Raw genomic sequence first — 15322 nt, 5'->3', positions numbered from 1 at the left:
TAATTTTAGACTTGACCTTTAAAATTGTTTTACATGTAGAGTTACCGACTGAGTTTAAATGATAACAAAAAAAAATGATAGAAATAAATTATTATAAAGTGATTCACCTCTTCCTTGTACTTTAAAGATTAATTTATATTAAAGGAAATATACGAGACCAGAAAGATCACAATTTGATCAAGAGTTAGGTTTATAACAAATACCTATACTAAGTGATACGTACACTAAATCTTAACGATATATTACCCGTACACCTATAAGATTCTGTATGATCTTTAATATCAGGTCGACAAAAACAATTTATTTCCTTTTTGTTGTCTGTTGCTTTACTTAACTCTAAATGCCAGCTGTACTTTTTATGAATTTTTAAGAAACACATTTTTTTGTTTTTTTCTAAATATTTGCACAAAATTTGCAAACTAGAAGTTGGTTTTTTTTTACTTGTTGGAATGGGAAAAGCAACACAAAAATTTAAAGTCTTTATTGTCAACTGGAACTATTTGAGTTCATAGGATCATAGATAAAAAAAGAAAAAAATCATAGACGTATATTATACTTTTATTTAAATTATTTTAAGGTTCATTGATACTCCTCACCACCCACATCAAATAAGAACAGAACTCCTCTTTCAAGAATAAAAATGGTCATTTATTGAAATATGCAATAAATGACAATGGATCAAAAAAGCACAATAGAAAAACATGTTCAAAAGTAACTAAAATTATATGCATTAACATCAATAGTTAAGAGACAAATAAAATCAAGTTTGTACCTGAGAGCAACAAAAAGTTACATCAAATGACTAGATACAATTATGGCATGATTGACATAAAACATATAACCAAATGGTCTCAAGAATGGTGTCAATCTGAAAAGGGGGTGATAACCAAATTGTTTTTATTTTACTTATAAAAACATTTCTTTTGAAAAATCATTAAGGTTCAAGCAACATTTTATATGAGTGAGCAAAGAGTTTATAAAACTTTAGATAGGGTGACACTCGGCATATTCTTAGTAAAAACAATGTTTATGTTCTTTCTATTTGTGTCTTTATAGAATAATATCTTCTATAATAGATAAAACCCAAAATACACACATCTAAAATTCTTTTTCTCAACTGAAAAAATATTTGGTTTATCAAAACAAATCTCAAACATAACTTTAATCAACATGATGTGACGACAGGGTGACCTCTTACCCATACGTTTAACTGTTATAGAATTATTTATATTATTATCTATTGTTCGTCCTTCCAAAAAATTTCAATCTTGATCGATGGGGTACAATATTTGGTTTTAATATCAACTACAGTCTTTCCATAATGGTCAGACACTCTTAAATGATTAAAGGTAAAACAATGAACAGTAATCTGTCTAAGAAAATCAATAAAAATATGTAAAGAGGGCAAAAAATTCAAACTACTGGACATTATGGAGGTGAGATTAGGTGTTAAGATGAAGTAAGAATCCCTAATCCACCGGTCACATCCGCTTTTACCCCCTATGTATTGTTTAGAGGCCTAACAATAGGTATAAAAAGGCAGCCTACAAACGACCCAATTAATAAATTATGTGATAATAAGGCCATTCTATGTATCATTATATTTTATAAATAGCCATAATTGTTCTTTTAATAATAATACAGTACTCTCATACTCTGTCATTTAAATTTGTTTAAAGGGATTATAAAATTATAAATGTACCTTAATCCACGTGTATAATTGGTTTATCAAAGATTTGAACAAATGTAAGATTATTAAATGGACTTCCAATGAAATGACAATTGTCATAAGTCATAGTCGGATAACATCTAAAGTAATGCTTCTAATTGAGCGGTGACAGAAGATTAAACATTATCCAACCGACGGATTTTTCCGTTATTTTCCGATAATAACAAGGAGCACATGCGTATGGCGGGTTTGACGGGTCGGCAGAGAATGGTCATTCCTCTATGGCACCTGATTCCACCTCCATTGTTTCGGGTCCGTGTTTGCTCTGCTCCTATGTTGTATTGTTTTATGGACTTTTGATCTAGAATACTGTTTGTTATTTCCATATCTTTCATCCTATAAGCTTGATTAATTATGGCTTATAGATCCTAATTATGGCTTAAAATTGTACCTCTAAATGGAGGTTTTTTTTACGGATAAGAAAAAAAAAACTTGTAAAACGCGAGAAGAGATCACACGATTGGCAATAGTAGCTTTTATTCTTAATGTTCGGGGAAAAGGTAATGACATTGACCTAACCTTTCCTCCAATATTAAACGGTCAGATTTAATCTCAATGATACCATCACTTACAGATATTGTCTTATTGATTCTGTGAAAATTGCATTAATTTTTAAATAAAAGAAATATGAGAATAATCCTAGCTTAAGAGTAAAGCAGATCTAAATTTATATCTTTTTTTCAGTAATGGGTACTATACAACTGGTTCAGTTGTTGTTCATTGGATATCTTATCGGGCAGGTTTGTACCACCACTACCCCTCTCAAAGAAAAAAAATATTTTTGACAAATATTTCTAAAATTACAATTTGACATTATATCAATGTATTAAATATATTAATAAATATTTGTTTTAGAAATACGATGGATTTGATCCTAAATGTCGTATAGACGTTGAAAAAACATTACAGTCTGTGAAAAGGTGCCCGACCACAGCCAAGGAGAATAGGGATGCCGCGATCAGAAAAGGATGCAACCAGATACCAAACAATTGCGCTATATTTGTTTATCACTGTCTCCCTAACAGTTTTTTTAATGATACTTATGAACTATGCTCCCCAATCAGACAAATTGTTCGTAAGTATTATAATGATTCTTATCATCGGTGAAAATCAAACACATGTGTTGTTAATAACAATGACATTATGAGTATTGCAACAGCAATCAAGCTATGGAACTATTCCGTTTTTTACTTGAAAATAGTGAAATAAGAATCATAGCTTTTTTTATATCTACTAACGTAAATTAGTTAAATGTTCAACAATGGGAATGTGAAATATGTCAGTAAAACTACTACCAATCAATTTTTCTTAAAATGCTTAATTAATTATTGGAGTATTTTGCAAATTGGTCAATTTAATTACTTTGATTGCAAATGTCACTAATCGATAAAAACGAAGATAAAACGAAAGTGAAAAGCTTCCATAGTAAGTGTAGAAAGAAGTCATAGTCTCAAAGGTAGTGTGGCACTCTCGAGAAACATTTGTGGTGGGTTTGACCGGTCAACTGTCTTACAGTACCAACTTACATGTAACTGATGTGATATTAAAATTGTTATTTTAGATCAATATCAAACATACTTGAAACAAAGAATCACAGTATGGATAAACGTGAAAACAGTCTAAACAAAGTGACCCACAGACATAAGAAATACTGAACCCATTTAAAGGAGTTTATAATATTTCTTATTTGTAGATGAACGCTGCGCAGAATTCAACATTGGAGGTTTTGTCATACAGGGCAATCAACACAGAAACTGTAAATCTTGTCCGAAATTTTATTTGTCGAACGGTTCATATCAATGTAAGAATAACTTTGAAAAAAAAATTATATCGTAAGATTCAAAAATTCATCATTTGAGGTGTAGTATTAATAATACATTATTAAAAGCGACGGGTCTTATGATTAATGATAATTTATGTCAGCTTTATCTTTTCTCTGGTATAGTTTTCTTTACTCAATTTTTATATCTGTATAATGATTATTATGACGGATCAATTTTCTCAATTTTCAATCTTCACGAAAGCTTAATATGATATTTTACTTTGAAAAGATTCAGAATGTTACGACCAAGTGATGAGAGAGGTGGAAGATGTAAATACATTCCATTCAACTACAGAACTTCCAACATCAGATTCAACTGTAGCAGATGATGATGCGGAAAAGACAAACAATAACAATTGGTTGAGTAATTTCATTTTTGCTTTTGGGTTAGATTAATACTGTAATAAGCTTTTGGTCAAAGAAAGTATCCTCAGTATAAAAAATATACTTTTAGACAAAATTAAACTTTAAAAAATCAAATATACTTTGTCTCAAAATTTGAAAGACGTCAATAAAGATCACAAAGAAAAAAGTTCATTCCAGCTAAAAGTGCAATTTATGTAAAATATGTGTATTTCTTAATTTCTTTTTAAGGTATGTCACTCGTAAGCTTTTTAGAAAAGTTCACGCAGAACCTCTTACCTTAAAAATATTTATTAAAATTCAATTTTTATAAAATATTTATATTCAACCATGTAAATTTTATAACATTCATCGAAAAAACTGCTTAAAAATCTACAAAGTAGCAAGATTTATGAGGGACTATTTCTTGTGGTGGAAGAATATTCAGCAGAAATTTCTGCAAATCTGCACATTTATTAATTTTAATGTCTTGAAACTTTAGCCTCACATACTTTTACTCGGAGAATATTTTCCGTTATGATATTGCAGGAATATTTAATATAGGTCTTAAGTTATATTTTTAGAACAAGTTTTACACCTTCCCTCAACAAATTTTGCCAAGAAATGAAGATATATTAAAGAAGTCAAGATAAAATTTACACCATTTTTTGCCTGAAAATCACATATTTTGACCAATATTTCAAACTTAACATCACTGACCCCAAATTTTTCTTTCATTATTTTAAACTACTCGATACTTGTGACTGACCAGCACTTAACTCCTAAAAAGCTTGATACAAGAAATTATTTTATTGCCTATTTAGTTTTTTAATACCCCAAATATGTTATTTTTAGTGCAAAAAGGTCACACAATAATAAACGCGCTTTAATTTGCAAGATTTGTTCAATGATAAATATTATTCCAACTATTTTATGTAAAATAAGATTAAATTTATTAGCGTAGTAACATCTGATAAAATAAAATTAGAGATAAAGAAATAAATCAAAGAGTTAAAATTTAAGTGCAAAAAGGTCAACTTAATTGTACCATAGATCAGTAAGATGCACACTGACCCCCTATTTTCTCTGCGATTTTGAATCATACTATGTGAGTACTTATCCAAAATGTACTTCCCAAAAAATCCTTGATTTAACAAATTTGACGAGTGACTTACCTTAAGTTAATATAATAAATAAAGATTACTTCGGTGCATTATCAGGATTAGGATTTATTAATTTGGAAAGAACAGGATCGAAATAATTTTGAAATAATGAGGGACAATCGATGTACATTTTACCGAATAATACTTAGTAGTTAAGCTTATTATATAAATGGTCTCTTTTTATAGGATATTTGGTGTACTTTTTGGTATACTTGTTTGTGTTATTGTTTGTTCTGTTGCAATTGGCCTCTATATCAAACGGCGTAGAGAAGGTATTGTATTTATTTTTATGGGAAAAGAAATCCATTCTTAAAATTTGTAAAAAAAAAAAAATGTTTTTAATAAAAAAAAATAGCATTAACGGCAAAGTTAAATTCTGGAAGCAAGATAATTATATATTTTTATTTTGAATTATTTTTAGCATTATAAAATGTGAAAAATGAGATAAATAAAAAATCATAAAAGTATTTTAATATTGTAGAAAATAGAACACTATAATATATTTAGACTTAAATTTTGTCTTATAGGTAATCCTGTACGTACACCTTCAGTGACTTTCAATAACAATAATGAAGATCCAGGTTTGATTCTTTTTTCACATTTACTTTTAACTTGCAAAGAATTCACTTATCATATCTCCAAATGTTAAAGTTAAAAAAGATGCTAAAAACTAAGTGGGACAAGCTGGGGACTATAATGGGAGGGAAGTATATCCTTTACCACAACTTTTCCTTTTAATGTAATGTGCTTCTATTTATTCTAGAATCTCAAACTACAGCGGCTCAAAAGGTCAAAACCAAATACAAATATTTCAAGGTAGAGTATAATATATACAAGAATAGGGTGGCCTACATTTCATTATAATTACATGTATGATGATAATGCTAGTTAGCCAATGAATTAAGCAAACGACATCTCAATATTAATAGGTGAAAATGCATAGAAATGATCTGAAATTGTAATCACTTAATATGTACATTTCTTAATTCTAAATGCAACTATTTCTTTACACAAAACTGCGGGTTTTGTAGACATGAATTATTTTTTATTTTCTCATCGATTATAAAAATATAAAGATTCACACTTTTTCTTAATTTGAATATGTCTAACCTTAATATTTAATTTACAATTGACGCAGTTTTTATAATCTTTAGTATCTTGAACAATAAAAGTAGCCAGAAATCTGGTCTGTCAATATATTTTCGGGGAGCTTATGTTTTGAAGCTAATTATAATTGCTCAATTTTTTCCAATTAATTAATAAAATATATATTTGAGCAGGTTGTCAATTTTCCCATTAAAGAATGTGTTATAAAAAGGATTGCTTTGTTGTTGCAGGAATTGAATCGAAAGACACAGTTTGAAAGACGTCGATATTTGTCTGAAGGTGACAAAGAGGAAAATATTCCATTAACACTTCCATCCAAATATCAATCACAGGGTAATATATTTTTTAATATTATTCCTCTACTGTATTTAATCTATATAAATTTTTTTTCCATAAAACTGAAAATTTTCCTTGATAAGAGACTATTTCCCCCATTTGAATAGGGTTACTCCCTTAAAAGTCAAAGCTACTCCCTGTTACTACTCCCTATAAATATTTATTTATTGATACATGTTATCAATAAAAATAAAAAATGAGAGGAAATATCGAGTCTTTGATGTTATTTGATAATGACCTCATAATATTTCGGACTGCAATATAAAAATCACATTGGAATTCTATCAAAAAGAAAACACATTAATCTTTCAAAGTGAAATCAAAACTTTTTATTTTAACAATATTTTCAATCATTACTATTAATGTATTAGATATCTAATAATTTTTTTGTTACATTCATCGTGATTATTTAAATGCATCTATACTGCTTTTAAATATGTATCAGTCTCCAGTTTTATAAATCTTCAATATGTTTTATATGTTTGTGGGAGATGTCTGAAGGTGTTTGTGAGGGTGAGTGTATGTGTGTGTGAAAGAATCTTTTAGACAAAGTGTTAATCAATTCGACATTTTTTAAAAGATTATAGCTCAGATGAAGCACAGGAGAACACACCACTTTTAGGCAGAAAGGTACGAGATTTCAGTCGCCATTGAGTTGCACACACTTCTGTATTTTAGATTCACTTTGGTCAAAATGCCTATAAAGCGTAAACCTGTTGAATATGCATTACTTCATAACGATGACAGTAAATGGAACTAAATTCAAATGACTAAGTAATGTAATTACATGTATATAAAACAGTGTCTATTTTACACCTTAATGGTTTTTGTAAGAATCATAAGAGCATGTTGAAAAAAAAGAATGATTGATTTGTCGAAATATCTGTGGCAAAGATGAAACAAATTAATTATTTTCATAAAGAGAGAAATTATACACATTTAATCGAGAGTTACAATTACTTTTCAGAATAATTAAACGACATAATAATACACTTCAAATAGACTAGCAAAATTTAAAATGCAATTAATTAGACAGTATTCAAAACTTTTTGGGTTCCCTTGTGAGAGTGTTTGTTTTTATCAACGACCAAAAATTTTACTATGATTGAAAATATCTAACCATTCATTTATACGAGTGTTATCCGATTAAATCGAGGAACAATTGTCTAGAGTGAAAAATAATCTTCACTGCGATTTAAAATTTTCAATTCCTTTTAGTACATAGTTCACCAATATACCTAGCGAATTGTAAATACATATATAAATATGGCGTGTAAAACGTTGCTTTATTCGATAATATTGAGATGTGTATTGAAAAATCATGTGATGTATATTCAAAATCTTGTGATATATATTCAAAATCTTGTGATGTATGTTCAAAACCGTGTGATGTATGTTCAAAATTTGGTGATGTATGTGAAAATATTGTGACTTATGTTCTATAAACTTGTGATGGATATGCAATATCTTTTTAATGTATATTCTAATTTTTTGATGTATGTTCGATTTGTGATGTATGTTAAAAGTATTGTGATGTATAATTATGCAAAATCTGACAAGTGAATATGTTTTATAACAATTGATGTATATGCTAAATCTTCTGATGTATGTTCTATAATCTTGTGATGTATATTCAGTAATTACATAGTGGGTAATATTCGAAAAGACTTTTCATTGATATAAAACTTTAAAGTAGAACTAGACCAGAACGCTGTGAAAAAGAAAGTCGATGATTTGAGGCTTCACTCTAATCGTTACATTTACATCTTCCTCAATATATCTGCATACATAATGCATATCTTATGTCTCTTTTCTTTGTTTAAAAGTCCAATTGATCTACGTATGCATCACTCCCGCGCTACTTTCGTTCTTTCCAACCAATGAAAATTGTCTTTACATTGCGTCATACTACCCACAATGCCATTCTTGCACATATACTCACAATTAAGTTTAATTGAATATACATCACAAGAATATCGATATACGCCACAAAATTGTATAAACATACAAACTAGATTCTGCATATACATCACATATTTTGCATAATATACATCACAAGATATTGCACATAAATCACAAGATTACAGAATATACATCACAAGATTACAGAGTATACATCACAAGATCTTGAATATACATAACAAGATATTGCATATAGATCACAAGATTACAGATCATACATCTCAAGATTTTGATTATACATTTCAAGATTTTGCATGTACATCACAAGATATTGCATATACATCAAAATTTTGAATAATATTACAAGATTTAGAATATACATTACAAGATTTAGAATATATATCATAAGATTTTGAATATACATCATAAGATTTTGAATATACATCGCAAGATTTTGAACATGCATCACAAGACTTTGAACATGCATCACAAGATTTTAAATATAAATCACAAGATTTTGAATAAAGCAACGTTTTACACGCCATATAGCAATGCCAAAATAGAGAGGTAAAGCAGTTGACCGTGTACGTCTACGTGTAGGTGTAGCTTGGGAAATCCCATAATTTAATGCAATTTACGTCATCAGTTTTGCATACCGCGTAATTCTACAAGTTGTACACAACGTGTAGATTCGTAAGTACGCGTAGGTGAGAACTTGTAGCTTCTTAAACTAAAGAATAAATATTTTTCAGCCGATGTTTGGTATAAAGTTGAGAATTTATTATGCACCTCTAATGCATCCTTTTTATTTCAAGTCATAGATTTACTTGATACAAATGGATTGTAAAGTACCTTGCTGAAATGTCGTTTTACACGTACCGGTACACGTGCAGTTTGTTAAACAGAACCCGACGATAGTTACATGTCCGTGTAAAATTACTTTTAAGTTCACAGGTACAAGTAGACGTACACGTTCAAATATTAAACCTCTCTAATATTTTATTTAGCATGGATGATAATGTCAAAGTGTGTATCATAGCGTCAAGTTTCTGTTTTGTTTTTCATAAAACAGTTTGATAAGTCTCAAATTTAGGAATTCAGGAATTTCATTGATACTCTTGTATCTCTTTATGCTCTATAAACATTTAAGGAACCAATATGGGACTTTCTTAATAGTTATTGGTAAGTCCTGTGGAGTTTTCTCACTATAAATAAAAAAAAAATAGGCAAACGTACGACTGTCAACAGTGACATTGTTTTTAGACGGAGGCTGTATGACAGCCTCCGTGTATAGGGATTGTCTTGCCCATGGAATGTAAACAGGAAGGATTTCCCAAGCACCATCTATCGGTGGAATTGTTTTCATTACCTTGAGAATTCAATTTTTAGAGCGACTCTGCGTTACGCCGACCGCAAGGATAGGCATAGTCTAAAACAAAGACTACAAGTATAAACAAACATAAACAAACAGTTCTACTTTTTCTAAATAAACAGGATTTGTCTAATATTTTTTAAAATGACGTGTATATAAATACATTTCCTACGGAATATGTAAAAAAAAATGTGATTTACTATTAATTTTTTATCAGACAGAATATTAGGAGATTTTGTTCCAACAGACGATGATAAAGCATGTTTTACAATATGCCGAGCCTTTTCCCGCCGGTTCTCACACCAAAACAAGAACGAGAAGAAATGAAGTGGCGGATCTAGAGGGAGTTGGGGGGGTTAACATCCGCGGAGAGTGATCGAGGAACCCCACTTATCAATTGCTTCTTTTATTAAAGTAAAAACTATCTCTAGTTACAGATAAGTTTAAACTTTAGTTTTATATTTAATTGCAAAAACTTCCACCAGAATTCGCCTGTGTATCAAACTAAGTGTGGAGACGCAGATGTACCTGTATTATGTATTGAAGAAAATCCTGCTATGTCGCATGCAAATGTTTTATGTCGCAGGTATAAATATAAGATATTTTAATAATAGATCAAGCATTTCAGTTTTTAATGGAATTTTTTGTGCTTGATTGTTGTTTGTAATCTCATTTTCATTCCTTTTCTAATTTCTTTTTGAAAGGACCGAAAAATTGGTTTGCGGCCGATTTTTGACGCTTGCATCAATAGGTTTCATGGAGTCTTTTAATCTGACAAGGATCGATGAATAAACAAATGCATAGTATTTTTATATGTAGGAATATTAACAGTCTAGTTTTGAATTGTTTATTTGATATTATGTATAATTTCAGGAAACACATGAAAATAGATTTACACTTTCTACAACCGGTTTGAGTGTTTGGGGTACCCTCACATTAGATAAGAGAGAAACAAACGGCAACTCTGATATTGAGATCAAAATGCATTTGTAACGTTTGACCCTTGGGTACAACCCAAATCTTGGTTCATAGGATTTACATGATTTATCACATAATATCCTAATTAATAATTAAAAATCATATCTTCTGAAATAAGTTGTCTTATTGTCATATCGTTGATCCTTATTTGCATTTGATACTTGTGTTTTACCTCTTTCACATCCCAAACTTTAATTATTTTTTATATACAAGATTACATGTATTTCTGATCATTGGTATTCATGTCAATTTTTTTAAACCTACATCATTGGTAAAGTGATTGTTTTAACTGAAAAGCAGAAATCATAGTTATATATTTATAACTTTTCTCTACGTAATTTGTAATCATGTCTCATTGTTAATGATTGTTTTAAACAGATAAACTGAAAAGGACAACCATTTCCACTGGTATACGAGTAAAGAAAGACATTTTATGGGTTAATCTGTCATATGATAAAATACTACATTTAATAATTCCAGAAATATTGGTTGTCAAATTTGTCAAGATATATCTTTGTTATTGTAAGCAATACTCCAGTTCTCCAAAAACAATTTAAACTTGTGAAATAGCAAGTCTTATGAACTTGATTGTTCTGTTTACATAAAGTAAGAAAGTATATTTTATTCCACTCAAAAAATTGTGTTCTGGCACGAACATTTATTGCATGTTAATGAAGTTGTATTACTTAAAGAAAATTCTGTGTTGCTTTCAAGCTAGGTCACCCCATTTTGTATCAAAAAGGTTTAAGACAAACTGTACTATATTATGTTGTTCATGTCCAATTACCTGGCTGCTTCTTTTTCCATGTTAGCTCATATTATAACATTATTACAATAAGGCCGAGAAATTTTGATTTTGGTAGCTGTTACATGTCATAATCATGTTAACAGTAGGTCTCTGTGACCTATAAATAAGATATCTTGAAATATGGAGACTCCTGACAGGCTGAGGCCTAGTGCTGAATCCAGAAATTCTGAAATAGGGGGACCAGTTTGAGGTCAGGGAAGGGGCCCACAGCCACAATTAAAACACTCATTTATCAAATATTGCGTATTTTTTGGACTCAAAAGGGAGGGGGCCAGTGGCCCCTTTTAATTCCGCCAGTGGGCTCATGACTAGAACATACTAAACCTACATTCATCAAACCGGGCCTGGGGGCATACAACTTAGACAAGCTCACTTTTGATCTCAGTCTCACTTTTCCACTATATATTCCTTAAGTGAGACTGGGATAAAAAGTTAGCCCGTCTAAGTTTTATGTCAACCAGGCCTAGTCAATACTGTTTCTTACTTTGGAAGGTTTAATATTGAAAGTATCTCATCTAAATAACAGTGAACTTTAATCAAGGCGAAGTTTACATTACAAAGATGAAATTATAATATTCCAAAAACCTCATGAATATTGGAGTATCCTTTGAAAAAAATGTTGAATTGAAAAAAAAACTACACATTATTTCTCATAATATTCTTTACAGCAATGTATGACATATATATTTCTTTTGTGTTCTCTCATACATGAAGCCTCCGTCTAACAGTACTTTCAGTACTTTGATTTTTTCTGCCAATAGTTGTTTGAGCGTATGTTCTGTCCTACCCGGGGATTCGATCAAAAAGCCTCCGCTTTGAATACACCCATTTGTAAACCTAACTTAAAGGAAAAGTGATATTTTTATATACTTTTTAAATGATGTAATTATTATATCTAAATGAAAGAAAACTGCTCTCCTGTGCACCATTATGTAGTCTAACATTATCATGTTTGGTGTGTTGTGTTTACCACTTTCCCAATTAAAATGCTTGGGATACTACTAAAAATTACTGTTAAAAAGTTCCATTGACAAAATAAGAGATAGTAAATTAAAAATATGACAATTTTTTTACCCTAAACATATCTATTTAACTTTTAACGAATAATTCCTGCATATTCCCCGAAGAAACTTGCATATCTTTTTCATCATGCACGATAGGAATGGCTGTACCCTGCACACATGCACTCAAGTATTTCTTTAAAAATTGTTTCCATTTCATAAAAAAATTAAGATGTGCTTAAATGTGATAAATAAACCTTTGCAACTTTAGTGTGTCCATTACAATGTATATTTCGATCAATATGTTTTTTCCACGATTTAGCTGGAAAATGCTGGTAGTTACAAATTATGATCGATATACATTCAATACCATAATTCAGTTCAAATCTATCTTTATTAGACTAGATTAAAAGGGAAAATATAACTTACATTCAGCGTGAAGTCATAGAATTTCATGTCAAGGAATAAATCTGTGATTTTTTAAAATATTGTTCTTACTTACTTTGTTTCCATAGAACGCTGATTCAAGCGCTATCAAAGAAGATTTCGATGAAGTGAAGAACAGAATTACAGAGTTTGACTTTAAGGCTCCTGTGTGCAGAGAAGGTAACATGACATTACAAAACATTTGTGTCAAATAATAAAGACATAAATGAATGAACGATTTGCAATTGCATACTTTTTAGATTAAAAGGATTTATTAAAAATAATATTAAAGTAGCAGGTAAATAAAACCATCAATTTGGCATTTGGGCTCTTTATGATTAATAATATATTTGAAATACACATGTGCATCTCTTATACTTTAAAGTGGCATATGGTTGTACATGTATATGATAATTGATTTTTTGTGTTCTTATTATTATTATTTGCAGGCAAGAAATTATTTTCACTGTACACATTTTTTCAGATATCAGACAAAACAGTCAGGAAACACCAACTGGCGGCGACCTTGGTAGATCTAAGAGAAACGTAAATGAATATGTATTTAAAAACATCATTTTCATTCAGAAAAACAAAGTTTTAGCACTCGTATAAATGCGACTGAAACACTTTTACAGGTAAGAAAATACTCTGATGCAGTTGAAGCTAGGGTATATGTAAGACCTAGAAGAAGAGTGAAGTCAGAATCAGAAGCATCTGCCTCTTCTGCGCAGCTTTCTTATATTACCGAGGGTGGAAACTGTGATAAACAGATATCATTCAAATGTTTAAGTGGTTGAAGAATAACAAACATCATTAAATTTTCTCTTTGAAAATTTCATTAATTTTGAGTCAAAATACTCTGATTTTTGTGACTTAAGAATGAATGGCCTCGTAGTATGAAAGAAGGAAATTTTCCTTTGTGTAAGCAGTTATTTTTTTCTGTATATTTGGAAACAAAGTATAAAACTGCGATTTTTTGAAAGATTTTTTCTTCCAAATAAAAATTAAATATTTGTGCGTAAAAAAAGATATCTAGAAGACCTTATGTACGCTAAAGGACCATAAAAATATTACTTATATACTGTAAGTTGCGTGGGAGTTACTTTTAAAGTAAATTTACATTTTTTGAAACATAAAAAAAAAATAAAAAAACCTGTATTTTATCAGTGGGGCACACATTAAAATTTTATCAGACCTTAAAATCAGTCTAGTGCCTTTGCTCTAATCTTGTATTGTTTTATGGACTTTGGAGCTTAAATATTGTTCGTTATATCCATATCCAAGGAAACATTTTATACAAAAACAAAGCATCATGAATGGTCCACGGCGATTAATATTCGCGATTTATAGTAGGTCGTAAAACTAGCGAATATTTTTCACACGCGAATAAAAGTCGGTTTACAGTTTTTATTCCATCGTAATTTTTCCTATCTCTCCGCCTGCCTTAAGGTCTCATAAAATGAAATAATATCACTATATGTTACTATATAGCTTTTATTAAATTATTTATTAACTACCGGTTGACCCTCAGAAGATAATAAATGAAATAGAAAATAAAGACTAATGCTGAGATAAAAAAAAAAACCTGAATGAGGCTTTTAAGATAGAAAAATGAGAGCAAACATACCTACCCCGAAATACACGCGTATTCACGCGGGTTTCAGATGTTAACAAAAGGCTCACAAACCATCCACGAAGTTGCATCATGCGCACATAAAAAAGAGTTTTCTTTAATTCAATGGCACAAGTCTGTCAACGGCATGATATTCCTATTACAAAAGTCCAAAATTAAAACTGTAGACCTAAAAAAGGTTGCCGAAAATGAAAAAAGAAATTGTCTCTATATATGTAGAACTACATTTGACCGAGTTCATTTTGATTGGCTATATCCTTGCGTAAGACCTTTAAGACAACTAAAAGTTAATGAAATTAAATGAAATTTACACAAAAGATCTTTGAGTTATTTATTTCATATACTTGTGCATCAAAATTTATCTTTTTCTTTAAGGGATGTAAAACAGGAGATAAATCTTCCTAACAGATTATTGAATTTTAGGCTAATTTTCACCTACAGTATATTCATTTCAACACTTCAAAAAAAAATAATCAGTGAATTATTGTGAATGAATTTAGAATGAATTGAAATTTGGGTTTTTTGGCTATTTGCTGAAACGTTTTTTCAACTCTAATCAATAAGCTTCAGGGATGATAATTTCAGGAATATTAAACATATGTCATATGTACAGTCTTCAGATTCTCAGTTTTTGAAAAAAACCAATTAATACATCGTACAAAATATTGAAGAAATACAAGGTTTCTGTTACAGATATATTTGA

General features: G+C 29.9%; 1 protein-coding gene across 1 annotated transcript; it reads left to right on the top strand.

Moving 5' to 3' along the window:
- The first annotated feature begins 2443 nt into the window (after positions 1 to 2443).
- On the top strand, positions 2444 to 13866 carry LOC134258227 (uncharacterized). The gene is made up of 12 exons (XM_062740765.1): positions 2444 to 2469; positions 2585 to 2804; positions 3423 to 3530; positions 3781 to 3910; positions 5243 to 5328; positions 5584 to 5637; positions 5820 to 5872; positions 6394 to 6496; positions 7080 to 7129; positions 13076 to 13166; positions 13471 to 13532; positions 13622 to 13866. The coding sequence occupies exons 4-12, from the start codon at positions 3804 to 3806 to the stop codon at positions 13781 to 13783; spliced, it is 768 nt and encodes a 255-aa protein (XP_062596749.1). The 5' UTR covers positions 2444 to 2469; positions 2585 to 2804; positions 3423 to 3530; positions 3781 to 3803; the 3' UTR covers positions 13784 to 13866.
- Positions 13867 to 15322: the final 1456 nt, after the last annotated feature.

The sequence above is a fragment of the Saccostrea cucullata genome, unplaced genomic scaffold (genome assembly GCF_032062105.1).
Source record: "Saccostrea cucullata isolate Sc308-1 unplaced genomic scaffold, CSIRO_AGI_Scuc_v1 ctg2398, whole genome shotgun sequence".
Classification (NCBI taxonomy): domain Eukaryota; kingdom Metazoa; phylum Mollusca; class Bivalvia; order Ostreida; family Ostreidae; genus Saccostrea; species Saccostrea cuccullata.
Note: the sequence above shows the minus strand (reverse complement) of the source record. Positions and strands in the feature narration are given on the sequence as shown.